At 40.9% G+C, this 21,251-nt stretch overlaps 3 protein-coding genes across 8 annotated transcripts; 2 read left to right on the top strand and 1 right to left on the bottom strand.

Moving 5' to 3' along the window:
• The first annotated feature begins 487 nt into the window (after window positions 1–487).
• LOC103984170 (uncharacterized) lies at window positions 488–6,217 on the top strand. Its single transcript, XM_009401632.3, has 3 exons — window positions 488–2,608; window positions 4,917–5,050; window positions 5,221–6,217. The coding sequence occupies exon 1, from the start codon at window positions 612–614 to the stop codon at window positions 2,466–2,468; it is 1,857 nt and encodes a 618-aa protein (XP_009399907.2). The 5' UTR covers window positions 488–611; the 3' UTR covers window positions 2,469–2,608; window positions 4,917–5,050; window positions 5,221–6,217.
• An 872-nt stretch (window positions 6,218–7,089) lies between these two features.
• On the top strand, window positions 7,090–14,753 carry LOC135598538 (D-aminoacyl-tRNA deacylase-like). 6 transcript variants are annotated; one of them, XM_065092499.1, is made up of 11 exons: window positions 7,090–7,345; window positions 7,453–7,636; window positions 7,711–7,853; window positions 8,722–8,785; window positions 9,597–9,649; window positions 10,515–10,570; window positions 10,847–10,921; window positions 11,300–11,488; window positions 12,281–13,416; window positions 13,519–14,233; window positions 14,336–14,753. In XM_065092499.1, exons 1-9 carry the CDS (start codon window positions 7,148–7,150, stop codon window positions 12,372–12,374), a joined length of 1,056 nt encoding a protein of 351 aa, XP_064948571.1. In that variant the 5' UTR covers window positions 7,090–7,147; the 3' UTR covers window positions 12,375–13,416; window positions 13,519–14,233; window positions 14,336–14,753. The 6 variants fall into 6 exon arrangements, with proteins under 6 accessions (XP_064948571.1, XP_064948570.1, XP_064948569.1 ...); XM_065092498.1 differs by having other exon boundaries at window positions 12,281–13,655; window positions 13,767–14,233; XM_065092497.1 differs by having other exon boundaries at window positions 12,281–14,233.
• An 814-nt stretch (window positions 14,754–15,567) lies between these two features.
• Window positions 15,568–21,003, bottom strand: LOC135598537 (uncharacterized). The gene is made up of 6 exons (XM_065092495.1): window positions 20,630–21,003; window positions 19,066–19,265; window positions 16,584–16,724; window positions 16,428–16,508; window positions 15,890–16,014; window positions 15,568–15,793 (listed from the first exon to the last, which is right to left on the bottom strand). Exons 1-6 carry the CDS (start codon window positions 20,865–20,867, stop codon window positions 15,745–15,747), a joined length of 834 nt encoding a protein of 277 aa, XP_064948567.1. The 5' UTR covers window positions 20,868–21,003; the 3' UTR covers window positions 15,568–15,744.
• Window positions 21,004–21,251: the final 248 nt, after the last annotated feature.

Below are 21,251 nucleotides of genomic sequence, written 5' to 3'. Positions count from 1 at the left end.
TTATTGTAAAATATTCGATTCGTTTATCTTAGATTGAGTTCTCCAAATTTTATTCTATGTATCTATCTCACTCACTCTAACTACGATGATTTATACTTCAAATATTAGTTCAAGATTTATCTAATTCACTTTTTTTTATATTGAATTATATATATATATATATATATATATATATATATATAAAATAGTAACAAGCAACTATAATAATCAAAAGGCTATGAAGCAGCAAGATCTTAGATCAGCGTCGTTGGTTTCGATCTAGTGAAGGGAACGAACGGACACGATCTTTTTGACTTTAGTTTATGAACGAACTTATCCGCCACCACGGCTGCGGCTCCTTCCCCGCAAGAGCATCGTCGACACTTCTTTACTGTGAGACTCAATTACAAGGAGCGCACATCTCAACGTACATATTCGATGATGGACGGATATAGGTGACGATCGAGATGTTAGTTAAATTAGACCGGAGGATTAACAGAAACTTGGTGGTCTTCTACGAAGACAAACAGAAGGCCTTTCTCTCTCTTTCTCTTTCTCTTTCTCTCTCGACGATTAGGGTTTTGCTGTTGCAATCTGTTTGGAAACCCTAACCGGAGACCTGCCATTCGTTGATGGAGCACGGCGGGGGCTTCCACCGGAGCGAGGCGATATCCGCCGTCCAGGACGAGGAACAGTTCTTCGGGGAGGACGACGAGTACGACGACCTCTACAGCGACGTTAACGTCGGGGAGGGGTTCCACCAAACCTTCCACGGGGGCGAAGACGCTGGTGGGTTCCAAGCCCGGGATGAGCGACGGAGCGAGCTCCCGCCACCGCCTCCGGCTCCGCCGCCGACGCGACCGGTGGTTGAGCCGTCGGAGATGGTCCAGATACCCGGGATCGCCACGGAGCCGAAGATCGAGCGCTTCTCTGATAGATCCGGCGGTTTCCCGGACCCGCGGGTGTGTGGAGGCGGTGAACCGGTGGGTGGGGCGAGACAGGGGGCGCTGCCTCCTCCCCCGCCACCGGCAGCGGCGGCGAGTGCAGGCAGAGCTGATCTTAGTCAGTCTGCCGGCAGATCTGTCCCGATCCAGGGCCATAATGGGAACAACAGCTTCGCCGACGAGGGTTTTCAGAGGCAAGGGGGTGGCTATGGGAACGAGGGTTTCCAGAGGCAAGGACGTGGCGGAGGCGTAGTCGTCGCCAATGGTGCAGGGGACGCAGGTGGCAGTGGCGGAGCAGGAGTTGGTGGGACCACTCTTTTCGTCGGGGAACTCCATTGGTGGACGACGGATGCAGAGCTGGAGGCAGAGCTCTGCAAGTATGGGCAGGTGAAGGAAGTGAAATTTTTTGATGAGAGGGCGAGTGGGAAATCGAAAGGCTACTGTCAGGTTGACTTCCATGATCCAATGGCTGCAGCAGCCTGCAAGGATGGTATGAATGGGCATTTGTTCAATGGTAGACCATGTATTGTGGCATTGGCTTCACCACACACTGTTCGTCGAATGGGTGAGAACCAAGTGAACAAGAACCAGCCGGCATCGTCCCAGTCACAGCCGCCGGCACCTGCACAGAAGGGTAGAGGAGGTGGCGGGCCTTCAGCTGGTGGCACTTTTGGACGTGGCGGTGGTGGTAGTGGAGGCGGTGGCGGTGGCAATTGGGGAAGAGGTGGTATGGGGAACCGAGGGCCAATGGGTAATATGAGGAACAGGATGGGTCCGGTTGGTGGAAGGGGTATTATGGGCAATGGTGGAATGGTTGCCCCACCGCCACCTATGTTGCATCCTGGAGCTATGCTTGGTCAAGGGTTCGACCCAACTGGCTATGGAGCAGCAATGGGTAGAATGGGTGCTGGCTTTGGTGGTTTTCCTGTGGGTGCTACTGGGGCTCCTTTTCCTGGAATGATGCCTTCATTCCCCCCTATTGTGGCTCCCCATGTCAATCCTGCTTTCTTTGGGCGGGGACTGCCACCTGGTGGCATCGGGATGTGGTCCGACCCGAATATGGGTGGATGGGGAGGTGAAGAGCAGGCGAGCTATGGGGAAGATGCTGCTTCTGATCAGCAGTATGGAGAAGGGAGCCATGGGAAGGATAGGATGGCCGAAAGGGATCGTTATGGTGCTCTAGACAGAAAAGCGGAAAGGGATAAAGATATGGGTTCTGGGCAAGACTGGCTAGAGAGACGATACTCTGATGAGAGGGAAAGGGATGCTGGGAGAGATAAAGAAATGGGTCGGGAGAGGGATCGTTCTCGGGAGAGGGAAAGGGATAGGGAGAGAGACAGAGAAAGAGATAGAGAAAGAGATAGGGAACCTGATCGTGAACGTGATAGGTTTCGAGATGACAGAGATCGACATGGGGATCGCCACAGGCACAGGGATCGTGAGCCAGGGCGTAATGATAACTGGGACAGAGGAAGATCATCTAGGCCTCATAGCAAGTCTCAGGAGGTTGAACATTCCAAGAGGCATCGTCCATCACCTGAATGATTTAGGCCCTGTGCAACTTTCTCAACTCAGAATGTTGTTGAGCTGTTAAGCATATGTTTTAGTAGTTGCTTTACTGCCAAGTTCAAGAAACCTCTTGTTGATAATCCTTGCAAGGGTCTGCTTGTCATGTTACTGAAGAAGTAAGCTAACCTTCATTTCCTCTCTATTTGTCAACATCTAGGGTATAAGATTCTTTGGTAGCTGTTGCACTTCATTAGCATCATTAGCCAGACATAACTTTCAAGTTTATCTTTTAGTTATATTGCAAATTTTCTGATATTTTATTGCTATTTTGCATTGGTTTTCTGTCAGTGGTTATTTTAACATGGTTTGCTCTTTCAAGTTTATCTTTTAGTTATATTGCTAATTTTCTGATATTTTATTGCTAGTTTGCATTGGTTTTCTATCAGTGGTTATTTGAACATGATTTGCTGAAACTCACAAGGTTTTGGACATAAGCTTGTTGCCTGTGTTTCACAATAATAATCAAAATGAATTCTGTGTTGTAGTTATATGATTAGAATTTCTTTTCACCTCTCTTTAGAAATTGTTCTCTCGCCATATTTGAATCATAGTTATCAAATAGCCTAGGTGATTCCAGGCAATGGACCTAGACTATGCCAGAAAAACTTTACAAAAAAGATTTTCTAAAAAATATGGAAGCTATATATTGTTTTTTTTATTAGTCGAACTTGGATACTGATCCTTTCTTTAACCCAAGCAACATATAACTTGTATATGTTGCATGAAAATGCACATTCATTATGTTTCTTCCGGAATATTTAATTATTCATGCATGTAAATATGCATGATAGTTGGGAATGATAGCTTATGCTTATTGTGGATGCTTTCAACTGCTTGAAACATTAACTGCTTCAGAAACTTATAAAGGATATTTGACTTGAGACCATCTCTTTACAATTGTGTAGTTAACTATGGATGTTGCATAATATTGTTATTTGAAATATTTGCCCACTCAAATAGTTGGGACTTTATAGCTTGTGGTTATTATTGAAATATTTGTCACTATGTGAGGAAAAGAGACCTGACTTTCTTTATTATGTTGGTTATTGTCTCAACCACATCGGGTACCTTGAGATAACATGTGAACAGTGTACACCATGACTGAGCCTGTTGGCAGATAACTCAAATAGAAATGGCCTTTGACTACATGACCAATATTCCTTAAGCCCAATTTACTTCGTAAGCCCATCAAGTCTCATATGCCATGTCACCCACATAGTCCACTTCCACTTCCAATGTATCCCTACTTTGGGTGTTATAATCCACTGAAGGGTTTGTTGTCAATGTCAAAGTCAAACACGTTTGCAGAATATTTGTTGGCAAACCACATGTGAGACCCATGGCCTAGCAGTGGCTCAATGCTATAATGTACTTCTTGTGCCCTTCGTGACTAGCCCTTTCCTGCTTGAATATACTTAATTACAAATTCACAGTGTTAGTTTTATCCTGATATAGTCATGACTTGATTCAACTTTGGTAGGCCCATTATCATTGTTACTTATATAGAGGCCTGTGGCTGGAATGCTAGTCCAAGTTGTTAGTAAGCTCATCAATCCTTATATACTGACATTGCTCACATTCCATTTCCAATAAAATACTAATTGTGTTATGGCAAAATAAAATGCATGTAAAAATCCATAGGTTTTTTTTTTGTGTTTTGGGGCACAGATTCATGTATCGAGATATAACTTGGATTTGACCATTGGATTTTGGACCTGAATAAATTGGATTAAATTGTAAGATTGATTTTATTGGGTGTGTGAAGATACATCTGGACTTCAGTTGGAAACAATTAGATATTTGTTGGGATAGTCAAGATTGAGGTTTTCTAGGATAACTAGCATCTTGAGCCTAAATTACAAAAACTAGCACGGAAGTTAAATATAATTTACTTGTGTAATAAGAAACAACAGGTTTTTTTAATAAAATACTATTTCCTGTTAAAATGCAGCAGCTTCTTGGGTTTTTTATTTCTATTAATTTTTTTGAGGCCCTGACTTGTTATTTTCTTTTGTGGATCCAAGCTGATTCTTTTTCTAATTTGTTGTTCATAGTAATCATTTTTATTTAAATTAGCAGATGGAGTTATAAAGAACTCTGTAAGCAGGTTGCTGAAATGGGAATAGAGAGGGTATATGAAAGTTTGCAAGTTACAGTTTTCTGTATAAGATACTGGTTTAAGTCCTTGAGCCATCTTATCTTGTATGAGTATATTTGATTTCACCTTGGTAGCCATATTTGCACGTGACACCTAACATCCTCATTCTTTAGAGCATTTTAACTTAATCTATCGACATGATTTTTTTTTTAATTTGTAAAGCTTATCTCTCAGGTCCTAAACAAGAATTTCATTTTATATCATTGCTTGATAGAGCTAATTTGCTAGAATACATAAGTGACTCTGTTGTTGTGTTACATCTACAGCCGGAAGACACTTATATCAGTTGAGCGACATTTTGTGGGGCTCTTCCTCGTGCTGTCAGAGATCTTCCAGATATTGAGATTGTGACTTGAACTGTTGGTGCATCACATTAAAACTAAAAACGAACTACTTGGTGGTAAGTTTTGAGATGATACATGGGATTTAATAGTGTGATTATTATGCCAATAGAACTTTTAGCTAAGACACTTCATCAGTTGTGCTATGCAATCAGACATGGAGCTATTATCTTGTTTTTACACATTTCTTTCAAATGCCATGGTGTCAAAGCTGCACTTGATATTGCAGGGTTACTGAATCTGATAAATGGTCCACACTTCAACTATGGTGGTCCTTGAAGAGCTGGTCGGATTGTAGCTTTAGTCAGACACCATGAAATGTTGGATTTGGTTGTTGTTAATCACTGTTTTTATTCTTCTTGTTGGTTGATCGATAGGGTGATGCCCACTTCATTTCTTAGATATGGCAGTTACCCTTTCTTTTTTTTTGTTGTAACGGGTCAATAGATTAGGTGATTTCCAAGCCGTTCATTAGATATTGGCAATGATTGAGCATTCTTCTCGATGTAAAATTTGGCTGCATGCCATGATGCTCAATCTTTTTCAAAACCTATGTTGATGTTTTCTGGAGTCAGTTGTCTACTCAATGATTGCCTGGTCTTCATTCAATGACCCATGTAAAAGTGCTGTTTCAAACAGTACATCATATTGTAGTGCTGGATGGGTAGCATGTCGGATGGTGTCAATCTTTGAAGCGTAATGTTGTTGTATATTTGCACTATGTTGTAGCATTTTGTTGTCAGCCATGGTTGTATCAGGTCGGCTGATGGACATCTATAGCTAGAGTAGAAGAAGTTATATTTGTACAAATGGGTGAGGAATTAATTTTTGGTTTGGGTCCATTTGTCTTTTTGATGTAGCATGTATTAGGCTGTTTGGACTTGATGATAACACGGATGTCAGCTCTGACTACAAGGAAATGCTCTACTGTGGTTAGAATGGGTAAAATATGAAAATGTAGATGGCTGCAGTGAGTTGCTTTGATCGGCCAAAGATGCTATTGCTGAATGCCTTGACTCACCTGGTTAAGTGTTGTAGAGTAACAGAACTCAAGTTTGTATAGGTGTCTGATTCCAATTTTTTGTTTCTATTAGGATCAAAAACTGATCCATCATCCATCTCTTTTGTTCTCTTTCTATGATGATCTCAGGCTTTTGTTTGAGATGTTTGAATTAATGCATTTAATGAAGTATGTTCATAAATGGTATATAATGCTGGTTCTTTTATGTTGTGGGCACTATATCTGTTTTCTGTCTAATCTATGCATTAGTATTAGGTAAGATGCTCTTTGATTTCTGATGCTACCTCATTTGTTCTCTTTCTATGATGATCTCAGGCTTTTGTTTAAGATGTTTGAATTAATGCACGTAATGAAGTATGTTAAAAAATGGTATGTAATGCTGGTTCTTTTATGTTGTGGGCGCCACATCCGTTTTCTGTCTAATCTGTGCATAAGTATTAGGTAAGAAGCTCTTTGATTTCTGTTCCTCAAGTGGGCATATGTTGTGGAAAACGTTCTATCATATGATATATTTAGGAAGTTTATGATGATCCGAGTCTCTTATTAACCTTCACAATGATCATTTACAATGTTGATCTCTATACACACGTATGATGTTGTCGTGAAGTAAATATTATGTGATTTCCGGCCGTCTAATTTGTGCATTCCTGTTAGGTAAAAAAGGCTGTATAGTTTATTTATGAATTTGATTGATTGATTGATTAATTTATTTATTTATTTAAAACAGGGGTTTATTTAAACCGATTCACTTATTAACCTCACATTGCTCTTCCTATCCATCGTAGTGGCCGCTTCTTCCCCATGCCATCATCAGCGCCATCATGGTGGCGAGGAGGTGGCCGCTACTGAGGCGACGAGGGACAGAGGTCGAAAATAATTTTATATTTTAGAAAAAAAAAATTCTTTAACGAAATAAGGGCCGCTCTACCAATTTGCCCAAACAATTTTGTTGTTCATGCCCAATTCGTGCATATTACATGCATGCACATGATGGAATGCCAAGTGGACACGCATCGTAGCGTTTGAACGTGGACCGAGAAAAGCTTTTTTATTACGGGTCGCTCCAAAACCGTCCATTTTCTCCCGCTTCTCGATCTCGTCCGTTGCGCCCTCCTCTCGATCAAGTTAGCAAGGGATGAGAAGTCTTTGCGTCGGACGCCGTCGCTTCCTGCCGCGAACGCCCGCTTCCCTCCTCCGCGGGAGATCCAGACCCAGCCGCGCAGCTGCAACGATGGTGACGCTGGTGGTGGCCACCACTGCCGACCCGGCCTCCGTCGGTCCCGCCTCTGCCTTCCTCGCCATGCCTGGATGGAACCCCGGCCCTTCCGTCGCCGTCTGTTCCCCTCCCAATGATCGCCAATTCCTCTTTCTTCACCTTGTTCTTTTCGATTCGTCCATGCTCGGTGTCTCTTGATTTGGATCTTCTAGCGGAAAATGTAGGCCGGGATGGAGAGCTTCGCGAACCGGGGGGTGCGCCTGCTGAAACACCAGAGGAGCATCGTCGAGGAGGACTACCTCGACCGCCGCTGGGAGGCTGCCACCGGCGAGCACGTCGACGAGGTCATTTTCCTCAGCCGCCACACCGCGGTATCCAACCGCCCCGCCCTCACCGTCCACCCCATCGGTACTAAAAATCTTTCCCCCATGACGACTCTGTTCATAGACCGAATTCCTTCTTGATCTCCTCTATCTCCAAAGGTGTGCCGCACGTACGGGAGGGCGAGCCCCTGCCGCAGGGAGGGCGGCCGGGCTGGGCGGGGCCACCGAATCCTAGGATCGGACCGTGGCTTCGGCTCATGAAAAGGATTGCCCAAGAAAATGGACTCATCCCGGAGTTTGAGGTACGCTTTCTTTTCTTTTCTTATCTGATTGATTTCTTGTTGCTGCTATATGTCTTCCAATTCTCCTTTTCCATTTGTCATCTGGATCGGCTAAGGGTAGCAGTAGTTTACCAATGTAATTCGCCTTCTACTTGCTGCTTTTGATTCTGCTATAAATCCATGAAATTTAGTAGTTAAGCTGAAAAGGATAGAGAATATTTTAGATTAAATTATGATTTCTTGCTGTCTCCAGTTTTATATGGCTGATTATTTTGATTCGTATGGCACACATTTCAATTGTCGGGGTAGGGTGGTGGGAGTGGGGTTTGTTTTAAACACCTCTCTTGCTGTAGCTGTTTATCAAGTCTGGGTTGAAAGAAGTTAGTGGGTGTTTAAGAATGTCTGCCAATGAAGACAAGATTTGTAGGCTTATAAAGCAGGGTATCAGTATTACAACTTGTTGAAGGTGTTTCTGTTGTTTCTTTTGAACTTTGTGTTTGATATGTGTGACTCGTTTACTGTATATAAGATGATGGGAGGACTTGAGGGTAGTGTCATTCCATTTACTGAGTTTGGAATGTAAGGATTACTTAATTACAAAAAAGAAGCTGGTTATAGTGGTTGACATTTATTCTCATTTTTAGCATGTGTAGTTCTTAGTACAAAAGTGAAACAGACGAGGAAAATGACCATCAAAATTTGGCCTTCATAGGAAGATCAAAGAGTAAAACCAATACATAATAATGCAGGGGGAAGTAATGAAGGAAAACAGTTTTTCTGTTTTTGGTGCTTGACAGTTACTCTGTGGTTGCTACTGGTTTTGCAACATTTATTTGGGTGGTGTCATGATCTAAAATGTTCTCTTTGTTATGATGTTTTTTTTTTTCAGATTACTCTGGAGGCAACTCATCACGGACCTTTGGTTAATACACCTACCATGTTCCTGGAAATTGGTATTGTAATTTTTGGATGCATTTAGTTCAGGTTATTTCATATGCAGTTTGGTAAACATTAGCTTGAATGCAAAATACTCTTAGCAAATTGAGTAACTAAAATTTAAGCATTTTGTACTAAAAAATATTTCATCTAAATACTTATTATCTATATTGTGAAGTGCTCTGAAGTCTCACTATGTAAAGAGGCTGAAGTTTATTCTCGGTGCTGGGAACAAAGATGTGAAGATTTGAAATTTAATTGTAATGACGTAGTTCTGAGAGTTTGCTAGTTTTGGCCATGCTGTATAATGCCGACTAAGGTGTGCCAACATGAACTTCTGCTCGTGGAGTTGGCTTGTGCCAGTCAAGGACCCTGTGCCATATTGTGCTGGCATGTTATAAGTACACGACAAGGTAAAAATTTAATCCTTGGTTGTGACATGCGCAGAGATCTTTGTTGAATGGTTAGGAAAGTGGGCAACTAAAAGTTGATTCGTTAGTGGTGGAAGTAGTATTAAGATTTTAAAAGTTTGCATTGCCATTGAGGCACTGATCCTATCAAAGTTGTTGTATGTTTGATGAGAAGCTGCAGAGAGGATCCCCAATAAAACATCATTGAATATGAATCAATATCTAGAAGATGTGGAAAGTTGATTTATGAATTTTTTTGTTTACTTGTGTTGTTTGTAACAACTTTGTATATAAGTTCTAGGGACTTCATAGTTTAAGCGCTATATTGTTTTACATCAGTACATTTTTTCGGAATTCTTTTTTCTATATTTTAATTAGTTTCTAGCCAACATTATGAACTCTGGTATAACTCTTGTAGGGAGCACCGAGGAGTACTGGAAGAGGCAAGATGCCGCTCAAGCTATGGCTTTAGTTTGGTGAACTTTACAATTTTCATTTTGTTCACGATTTTAATATTTTGCACTAGTGTCTCTCATTACCACTTTTCTCCATGATGATGATGTGTCTTTTGCATGATGCAGAAGTTAGCTTTTCTTATTTCAAGTTAAATCTCTAATAGATACCAAAATAAGTTTATCCTTTTTTTCTTTTAGCTTCTTATTAATTTTCCTACAAGTGCTACATGCTCTGAAAATGCAACCTTTTAGAGTGTTTTTTTCAAGTGTCTTACATGTTTATTCTGATTTTGCAACTAACATGTCCAGTCAGTGACTGGAAGCATCCCTTCTCCTTTGACACAAACATAGCTCCATTGTTTCTTAGCTTCATCATGTTTGGAAATTGCAAAATATGATTATCAAATATCTCATTTTATTTCAGTCACCCAGTTTGGCTTAAAGATGAAGAATTACTTGAAATGCAAAAGAAATTTAACGATACACTTAAATGGTCTAAAAGCAAGCATCATTGAGCTTTGCATTGGAAAATCTTTTTGCTTGATCAAACAAAGGGTGGTGCAGATTTCTCCTTTGAATTATATGGGGATCTTAAATAAATAATCAACAGAGATGCTAAGATATTTTAACTTTTAAGGTCAAATTTTCCTTGTACATTATGCATGCCTCTAGGATTATTACACCTAGGGAATCCAGGCCTTCATTTTATGTGTTATTATTAAATTTCTCAACAATTAGTGCTTATATATATATATATATATATATATATATATATATATATATATATCGCTTGATCTGCATGTTGGAAATTTGAGTCTACAATGTCAAACATAGGAAGGATGTCAATATAGTGCCATGATTCTTTTGCCTCGTATCTGCAGCTTCTCTGGGAAGGACTTGGTGTTGAAGGAGGTCCCAGTGTAGGAAATTGGGGCAGGTACTGTATTTTGTTAGTATGTAACATGCAAAATCAAACTACATATACAATGGATGAAATCTTCCTTATGGTTTGCCAGGACCAAAATATATAGTATAATATGTTTGTTATAGTTTATAGACTGGACTTGAGATTGTCCCTTAAGTATATGCATGTGTGAGTAAGACATTTTGTGAAATGAATGAGAGTACATCTTGTTCATCTCTATCCTATATTTGGAATTATACTTTCTGCGTTATCTGTATTACATAAAATCTTTAATTTCATATGATGCAGGGAAAATCAGGGAAACAAAGTTCTTCTAGGGTTAGGAGGTGGCCATTATGTGCCTCGACATATGGACATTGTTTGGTACGCTACAAGACAGCTACACTATAAACATTTTTCTTTGACAATGTCATGTTTGTGATTTGTTGATGAGTTAGTGTCTGCCTAAATAAGTACTGATATAAGTTTATTCATGAAGAAATCATGAAGATTGTGAGTGTTATGGTACTACAGTATGCCATACAAATATTATGCATATGATTTTGAAATTCAATAACATTTTATCAAGGTTTCTTGTTTCGCTTACTGCAGACTAAGTATAGCTAATGTTTTATTGATGTTGGTTTGGTGTTGCAGATATTCTAGCTCTCTAAACTGTCTTTTAGTTGTTTGGATACCTTTTTTGTTTCTTTTTTACATTTTACTGATGTATATAGTATATACAATGTAAAATAAATTCAGGAAAGATGGTGTTTGGGTTGGTCACTTGCTATCTGGATATGCTTTACCGATGGAAGATCCTAACCAGCAAAAAGAAGATAAGGGTGAGAAAGGTATTGGAGGAGCATGGAAGCAAGCTATTAAAGTTTCATATGAGGCTACTAAGACTGCATTTCCAGGTGGTGAGGTCATAGCGCATCTTGATCACAAGTAAGATTGTGCCCATGATATCAGTACACAAATCAATTTTCTCTTCGTTCTATTGGTTTGTTTTTCTTATGGTGTTGTAGTTCATCAGTATTTGGTCTTTTATGCCCTTGATATGAGTACTTTATGCAGCAGGTCCAGTCTCGGTTATGTTTATCTTAGTTCCGATGATTTTTTATTTTTTTGGTAAAGGGCAAGTGATGAAGGTGACATTCGAACCCGGTACCTTGCATTGCGATGAACAACTTTGTTGGAATTTGAATATGTATAGCGGTCTAAATTTTATATTTTCTGTTACTTCTTGCAGGCTTTTGCAACTTTTTGGCAATATATAGGTTTGTTTAAGGATCTTACTGATGCGAATTGAATTGGTACTTACCTGGTTCAGTTTAGGAATCAGCCTGGTTAAATTTAGGAGACTCTCTCAAATTATAAAGTGGTCATCTTCTGTTTATGAGGCTTTATGATAGATAGTCTAAAATCGTCTTTTTATTCGTTCTCTTCCTTGCTGCAAAAGTCCTTTCCCTTTCTACTGAAGTTGTTAAAAGTTTTCTGGTGAAATTCTTCAAATCATATCATATTCTTATCAAACTATCTGCCTTTACTTGCAAGATGTATTTGTTCCAGTCGCCTATTGTGTGTTTTGTGGTGATCATCCATGCTAATTTTGTTTGGAAATGATAATGAGGCTAGGCTGCCTTGCTTTCTCATGTTAATGTTGCCCGCCTCTGAATCCTAAGCAACTGCATTTAACATGTGCAGATAATTTGGCTAATATTAATAATTTCTTGAAAGCTGCAGGAGTTTTAAAAGCTGGCAGAGAAATGCAGTCACAAACTTCTTGACAGAGGAGAGCATAAAGATGGGAAAACCAGAGGACTTCTTCTAGTTTCTTGGTATTTTTATGCCTAGTTTCACAGTAAAAGAAGGAATAGATTTATAGCTCTTTTCCAATCGTTGTTCACATCATCCAAGATTATGATTCTCAAGCTGCTTGAATGATTTTTGTGATTCATGAATAACTAAAGCTCCCTCGGTCTGCTGACAATGTTGCATGGTTGAAAACTAAAGCTGTTCCGCTGGTTCGGTAAGCTGTAGACCTGATATCATCAACCCCTCGGTTTGAGAGGCAGTCGATGACAACAGCGGCTCATCATTAATCCTGTCCATCGTGCTGTGATAGTTTGGTGCTCGCTCCTACGGCCCACAGCAGCCGTGGGTCCATTATTGCAGTCGACATCCCCGCACGGAGCAGTTCATCTGCATGGAGAAGTCGCTGTGCATCGGTGGCTCGCGATGGCCTCTTCTTCTTCTTCTTCTTCTTCTTCTTCTATGGGAGCAGCTGGCCGCAGTCGGCGACGACGGCCTCCAACATGGTCCAGCCGTTTGACGTGCCCACCGACTCGAACGCCTTCACCACGTTCATCTCCTCCGCCACGCGGCCGGACACCGAGAGTTGTCGTTCAGTCACGGCTACTTCTCGCAGATGAAGAACTGCGATCCGTTCATGCCCGGTGGTAGCGCGTCCCCTTGTAGTGCAGCGGCTTCCCGGAGCGCCCCACGCCCCTCTCCCCGGTGCACAGCGCCCGGAAGTTCTCGGCCGTCTTCGGTACCACGTCCGAGTACAGCTCCATCACGATCCGCCGTCTTCACTATGGCTCTGATCGGAGGTAAGAAGACCGGATCACTTCTATGTCGTTTTTGTCTCGCAGGCGTTCGTCCGGTTATATGGGGCGAGTCTAGAGGAATCTGATCCGTCCATCGGGACACGTGGCAAACGAGTAATGAGGGTTCGAAAGGGTATATTATTGGAAGAAGAAAAGGCGTGGAAGGTTCGAAAACCTCTCGAGTCAATCCCAAGTGAGCCCGGAAAGACAAGGAGGAGTCCCAGTCGGACTGGTACGAGGATTCATCCTACACGTGGCCGCAAGGTAGGGATTTCTATATAAGCAGTTGCCTTCTCTTTCCCATGCACACGGTCGATCCAGAGTTCGCCCGTGCCCTCTCGATCGCCCTCTTCTCATGTCCGCCAGACAGAGAGAACGAGAGATGTGGCCGCTGGGGGAACCGCCGACCGATAAGGAACTCGAGGTGGCTCGCATTCTGTGCGATCTCGAGGAACTCATCCTCGGGGACGAATTCCGCCGCAGCAACTTATCCCTCGTCGCCGGTACGTCTAGCTGGGGCACCAAGAAGCCCCGCACTCTTCCTCCTACTCTTCCAAGTCTACCTTATAATGTTCCTCACCCTCCGCCTCCGACGGCCGACGAGGAGGGAGCAGACGGCTGCGGGGGCCCGCGCTCCGCCAGCCCCGTGACTCCATTATTGTTTTCTGGGGGCAACGGTGACAAAGACGAAGCCGGGCCGAGCGCGGTGGCGACCTCGGGTCACAGCAGGCATATTGTGGAAGACGACGCCGGGTCGAGCGCGGCACTCCCCTCACTTCCGGGGAATCGTCCTGAGCACAACGACGGCGTGGCGACCTCGGGTCAGGGGAGGCATACTGTGGTCGACGACGTCGGCCCGAGCGTGGCGCCGCCCTCGGTTCTGGGGAATCGTTCCGAGCACGACGACGCGTTAGCGACCTCGCGACAGGAGACGCACACTGTGGACGGCGACGCCGGGTCGAGCGCGCCGCCGCCCTCGGTCCCTCGGAACCGTTCCGAGAACAACGACGCCGGGCCGAGAGGCGCGGCTCCCTTGCCTCGGGGGAAGCAGTTCAAGAACCCCAAGCGGTGGTGCAAGGAGGTAAGAAAAAGAAAGGAGGGAAGCAGTTCTTCTTTTTCTCGCCTACCTTCTCTTCCCTTTCCGCGACTAACCTTGATTGAAACTTCCCATCAACTGGAGAAGGCGGCGGCTGCTCCTGCTCCTGCTCCTGCTCCTGATCATCACATTAACCTGGACCTGGAGCTCCGCCTCTGCCAGCCATCACCACCGGCACTCGTCCGCCATCCGACGCTCGCCAGCGTCCGACCGCCGGAAGAGACGTCCGAGGCGTTGCGGTGGGGATGGGAGCTGCAATTGCAGATACAAAGCGAGGACAGGAAGGAGGCGTCGAGGTTGGCGAGGAAGCGGAGGATGGAGATACAGAGGGAGAAGAAGATGCAGAAGAAAGCAAAGCGATCCGACTGAAGCGAGGAGGTCGTGATGATCGCTACGTTGCTTCCTCCTCCACATAGACTCCCTTTCTTTGGTTTCTTGTTGGATTCCGACTATAAATTCGAGACTATACGAATGAAATTGAATTCAAAGAGCAAAATTCTATTCATGAGTTCTTTTATTATGATTATTAGTATATTTTATGATGGCAAATCTGTGCAGGATATATGATCTTGTGTGTTATGTATCCCTCCTATGAGAGAATTGGCCGAGGGTGGCTGCTGTTGTGTCCATCAGCCATTATCATAGCTTAAGAACAACCTAATGGTTACCTAAAAGTCACTCCTCAATTCACTCTCAAAAAGTCTTAAATTTGAGATGAATTCTTCACATATTTGGATGTCACCTAAAAGTCACTCTCAAAAAGTCTTAAATTTGAGATGAATTCTTCACATATTTGGATGTCGATGAATGTTGATCATTTTGATGAATTCTTCACTATCGCTACTAGGAATCACCACAGGTGGCTGTTATGGATAAGAAAAACAACAACGAGGGATGAGGACTCTTCTGTATCTACATCAATGCCAATATAATTACCGAACGACCATTTCACCGCAGAATGATCTTCGTTTCTCGTTATAGTTCTCCTCGTTCATAATAACCATCCACGACACCATCGTCCACCACAAAGTAAATAAAGGCTAATTTATAACCTTGTGAGATTTGGGATTCGAGGTATCGTAGATGATAAAGATTTAAAGCAGTTCTGGCCTTGAACTGAAACAGCCTGGAAAGCATGTGAGAAGACCAAAGAAACTGATTCAACCAAATATATCAAGAAATTAAGAAAGGTGACTTAGAAGAGATAAAGCCAGCAAGCAATGCACAAGGTTTTCTGCAGAAAAAGGATTTCTTTTTTATGTGATCAAGATTTCTAGTCTTAAACAAAACTCAGATTATGCTTTACTTTACAGTAGAGCTAGTCAGATAAGAGGTTGTTTTCTGCTGAATTCAGTGTCTACAAATCTAAATCTCAGTAAATTTTGACATAACTGCTTGAACTTGTATCACAAGTCGGCCACAAGAGCTGCAGGTCTGAAGAAAGAAAAATAGAATTTTGATTGTTTTGGTATAAGATGGGAAGTTTAAGCAGAAGATCACACTGCACCAGAAGGAAGCCTTAGCACCAGTTGTCCACCAACAACACTGCAGCAGAGAAGAAGCAAAGGAAGAAAAGAGAAATGGAATCAGAATTAGAAAATAATCTCATAGGTTCGTCGCATCCGAAACTTAAAAGGTTACCTCTTCACATAATAATAACAAAAATCTGCCAGGATAAAAGTTTGAACAATTTCAGCCAGAAGGACCATTGGCGGCCACAACCCACGTCCCAATGCAGTCAATAAACGTCCACGAGTATCCAAGACCTGTGGAATAGAACAAAATTTTGCTTCAGAATGATATACTACCAATCAAGTTATGCAAATAATGATGCCATATTCGTCACACAATTAAATGCAACAAAGACGAGAAAAAAATGTTGGCCCCTTTCCTGTGGGACTAACATCAATCCGTCCTTTCATCATGCACATATATCTTTCTAGTGCAAGATTGCGAGATGCTAAAGTTTGATGTTTAGAGACTGATAAAACTCTGCATGATAAGTGACCTTGTATAGAGGAAACAGAAATAGCAAGAAGCCTTTTGCTCCAACACAACAACCACAATATTGATACAAAGAAGCAAGCAATTTACTAGGATAAATTTCAAGAAACTAATTGAGCAACTGAAATTTAAAATAAAAGAAAATTATAAACCAACAAATATCCACAGATCAAACCTGAAGGACCCAGTGTGCACAGGTCAGAAATCTTGAAACCCCCAATGCAAATACATAGTGAGCGGTGAATGGCTCAACAATCTGGCAACCATGAATATAGGTGTAGTCAGAAAAAAGCAGATTTGGGAATTTGATGTTCTCAATTTCAGCTTATACCTTTGTGTTTTGCATCAGACGTAATTGTGGCAGCACAGAAACAGCTTCCAGATAAACGCAAAAGGCCCAAGAAATCCTATCGATAACATTATGTGTTGTTGAAGGGTGAACTGCAAAGGCCAATATAGCACAAGGCAAAACCTACACAAATAGAAAATATAACTCAATCAAAGTATCATCTTATGAAGATGACTGGCCATCGGTGCAACTAAAGATATTGTGTATGAAAAATGTTAATTGGTCCCTTGCAAGTGAATATAACGTAAACCTAAAAATTGAAGGACAATGAAAAAGAATCTCAGTATTATACTGAATAAAGTAAAAAAAAATCCTGTAAGACATGCTATGACTACCTTGACTCCAAAGCAATACTTTGATTCAAAAAGGTTATCATAAAAAGATTTCAAGTATCACTAATTAAATGCATCTCGCTCTGAAGTCAATCAAATTTCTCAATGGTAGAAGTGTAGAACTTGTACCATTTATGTCAACATATGAGCCAAATACTTGACATTTTACAATCTAAAGTTACTGGTTTCTCTGTTCTAAATTGTTCCCAGAATAACTTGATCTGAATGCCTATACATTAAGCCAATCAATTTTTTAAAGGTTACAGCAGCTATGACTTAGAATAGATGAGGGATATCTTTCCATATATTGCAATATTAAATAATTAAATTATTAAAAAAGTCAATATGGTTAAATGTACTGATCTAACCCTATGTACTAAATTTCCACATGAAATAATTGAATATTGTCGGAAACAAAACCAGAAATAGGTAGTAGTTTGAGCTCATAAAGAGTGTTAGTTCATCTATATTTTCATATTAACTGGTTTTGCAGTACAACTACAACTTGCAATTATGTAAAATGGTGCTCAATCAGATAATGTCAGAAATAACTTTTATATGACATTCATAGAAGCATGTCGGATATTTCTTCAAAATTTTCATTTTTCATGTAGTTATTTGAAAACTCAAATATTCTAAAATAATACAGAGATACATCACAGATACTTATTGAGAGAAAATATCAAATTATGATAATGTAGTAAAATTACGATATTACAACATTCAGCATGAGTTCTTGGTTTCTTGGCAATATTCTTTTGAGTACCATGCTACTTGATATAATTTCTTCCAATGACATGGTTATGGATTTAATTACTTGTTATTATTATCAATATAGAATTTATGTATTAACACAAATGTCAAGCTTTGTCATATACGTTATTGGTCTTTGTGCCATACTATACTGTATCCTATTTTTTGTAGATATTTCCATATTGGCATATCTGTATCATGTTGCATTGGTATCTCATGATCACATATGTGACTCATAGTGACCATGTTAAAGAAAATTCATGATCTGAACATATACATGCCTAATGTCATTGCAACAATATGGCCAAGTTTAACTAGCTAAAGATGTGTAATAGACAAGTCAATGGTTTCTAGATCAGCTCTTTGTTTGCAATATCTAAAATCAATCAAGAAATGTCATGTATCAATGTTAACAATAAAGCAAAGTCCAAGGTCACTAATGAGATCCCCAAGTACCTTACAAGACGATGCTCATTAAATATCATTCGGGCACCTGTGGTGGTTGATCTTTTTGTATACACAATAGATATGCTAATTCATGACTGGAATGACATCAGAACTCTTAGATTGGGCTGACACGAAGGGCCACTACTAGTTACTAAATAACCTAAAAAAAAAAAAACTCTTTCTAGTTTCACATTACAAATTACTTAACTTCTGCTACATATTAAACATCTCATAAAGAGAAAATAAATCCAACATGGTTGAAGGACTAAGACTTCCAAGGTTCATTAAATAACCTTAGAAAAAAAAATCTTTTTCTAATTTCACATTACAAATGACTTAACTAGTTAACTTGTGTTACATATTAAACATTTCATAAAGAGAATAAATCCAAGATGGAAGAAGATCAAGACTTCCAAGGTTCAAAAAGAAGGAAGTCTCGTGTGACTATCAATTTTTAATTTGAGCGTGAATCTTCTTTGCGGATGACAACAAAAAGGTTCACTAAGTATGTGATATCTCCATCTCATGAGCCAGATTTGTTTCTTAAAGATATGATTCCGTAAATAAAGCAGAAGCACTAAATTAAGAAACTACTGGCACTTTGATGGTTTGTCAGCACGAGACCTAACTTTGACCATACCAAGTAAACCTGAAAAAATATTTAGCAAGGTTGCTTTATATTTCTCATACATAAATGAAACAGTTACATGATCAATCATTGTAGTCGAATGATGGATAGTTTATTTTGAGTGTAGTGTCACTCAACAATGTCTAGTACTATTAAATTATTAGAGAGCACAGGAAAAGGATTTATCAGAATTATAAAGATACAAAAGTCTAGGTTAGAAGCCATGGAATCTGGTACAACTAAGAGATATATGGTTGACTCTATAACATGGTGGAGGAAAAAAAAAAGAAAAGAAACATCATACCACATAATAAATTGCAAAGTTGTCCTTCTCTTTCATGTAAGTTGACTTTAATCTAAACCGAATCATGTAGATAACCCAAAGAGTAGTTGCAAGAGTAGCGCAATCTAGCACTGTGTGTATGTCATATTCCATGACAAAGCTGCAGTACAGTCTGACAGCTAAAAACAAAGCTGTCAAATATTGAGTCTTAAGCGAAAGTCCTGCAACGTCAAAAATTTATCAATTAAAAAAATTATCAATTTAGACAAACACATGATGTGCTGTTTAATATTGCCTTCTAATTTGAGTGCACTTAAACAAAGAATTGTTTAAAAAATCAAAATACATCTCAACTTCACTCAGAAACAAAGATCAATCATGTTTGAGATAAACTTATCTGCAACCACTAAATGATTTTTTTTTTCTTACTGATTGGTTCCACCTCATGCAATCTACCCAACATATACTAGGATATAAACTGCCAACATATGCATAATGGACTCCCAGGATCAAAGTCCAGCACCAAGTTTGCTCACTTGTCAATGAAAAGAAACGGAATCTGCAATGTAGACTTCTTGATCAGTCAAAATAAAGAAAGAAAGCTTATTACGAACTACAATGTCTTTCTGGTTGAGTCACGTGAATTCTCACTTTTAGTAGTTGACTCCTTAGATGATCCTTTTAAGTTTTCACTTGTTTCAAATGTTGATAACAATCCTCACTAAACTGATACACAAACCACTGCTATGAAGTTTCACAGGCAAAACCATTTCCTCTGGATGCAGTTTTCACATGCTTTAATTCTTGATTCACAAATGATATCATGCATATCTCGTTACTCAAAACACTTATTGTTATGATCCAACCCCATGGTGAGATATCTAGCACTGCATGATAGGCCTAAGACCACCATGGCCTAAAATAGTTACTAGTGGTAGACCAGTATAACCTCAGAAACTAAGTCAATTCATCTCCCATATCAGATATGAGACCAAACTAGGTGTCATAATTTTTCTCACTCTTCGTCATGGTCAATACTGATGTACGTGACTTACGTTGTGATGTTGTCTCCAACCCCATTCACAAGTGACTGCTTTCCCACTACACTACTTGGGCCGCTTCAACATGCACAATACTATGCCCACTCAAAGATCATTTTTCACGATCGGACCCGCCGATGTAATAGCTGACCTATTAATTTGATTGACTTGAACCACGAACTAACAATGCTTAAATCCAGACTAATAAAGATAGATCCACTTAGCCATGTAACCCACAACTGGTTGTCACACTTAATTCCTTGAGGTTTCGAAACATACACCGCCTATTAGCAAAGCTTTCCTGACCCTCATGATCTGCTAAATTTTAGGCAGGTAGAATGGCTATCATTACCTCCTCCAAGCTTCAGACTGAAACCCTAGCATCATCAATAAATTGGTCATCTGCTATGCATTTCAAATTATCGTGAGTAGTGTATCACTAATTAAATTGAGTATGTCCAACACCTACCGACTCACGGCTTCGAGATCGCATGGATCAAACAAAAAGGAAAGTGGCATAGAGGGAGAGGGGAGGGAGGGCGAACCGGCGCAAGTCCGCTCCTTGACGAGCTTATAGATGAGGACGGAGATGCCGAGGGCGTGCGCGGCCTCGGCGACGACGAAGAGCTTGTCGTGGTCGTGGACGATGAAGCGAAGGAAGACGAGCGCCGCCATGCCGGCGATGACGGAGAGAGAGGCCTTCACCTTGGGCGACCGCCGCCTCACCCATCCCACCACCGCCCTAATCGGCCGCGCCCGTCCCTTCCTCGTCTTGCTGTCCATCTCTCTCCCTCTCCCTCTCCCTCTCCCTCTCGAGCAATCCGATCCCACTAAAAGAAAACGAGAGACGTTGGTCGAGGGAGTGGGATGGGGGATTGAAGAAGGCGGGGAAGACAACTCGAAGATACGATGCGGTGCGTTCGCATCACATCAGCAACTCGCCGAGCGACTTAACGTGGATATATGCATCCCTTTAATGCTCCCAATACGTGCATCCTTTCCACCAAATCGGGATGATTTTTTTCTTCTTTTATTTCTCAATGGATAAATTTTGAAGGCGAGATTGGAGTATTTATAGATTAAGTAGTGAGCATATTAAATTAATATTTTTATTATATCCTAATCTATGACAAAATATCACGTATAATCTCTAAAAATATTAAGTAT

This window comes from Musa acuminata, chromosome BXJ2-1 (genome assembly GCF_036884655.1).
Source record: "Musa acuminata AAA Group cultivar baxijiao chromosome BXJ2-1, Cavendish_Baxijiao_AAA, whole genome shotgun sequence".
Classification (NCBI taxonomy): domain Eukaryota; kingdom Viridiplantae; phylum Streptophyta; class Magnoliopsida; order Zingiberales; family Musaceae; genus Musa; species Musa acuminata.
Note: the sequence above shows the minus strand (reverse complement) of the source record. Positions and strands in the feature narration are given on the sequence as shown.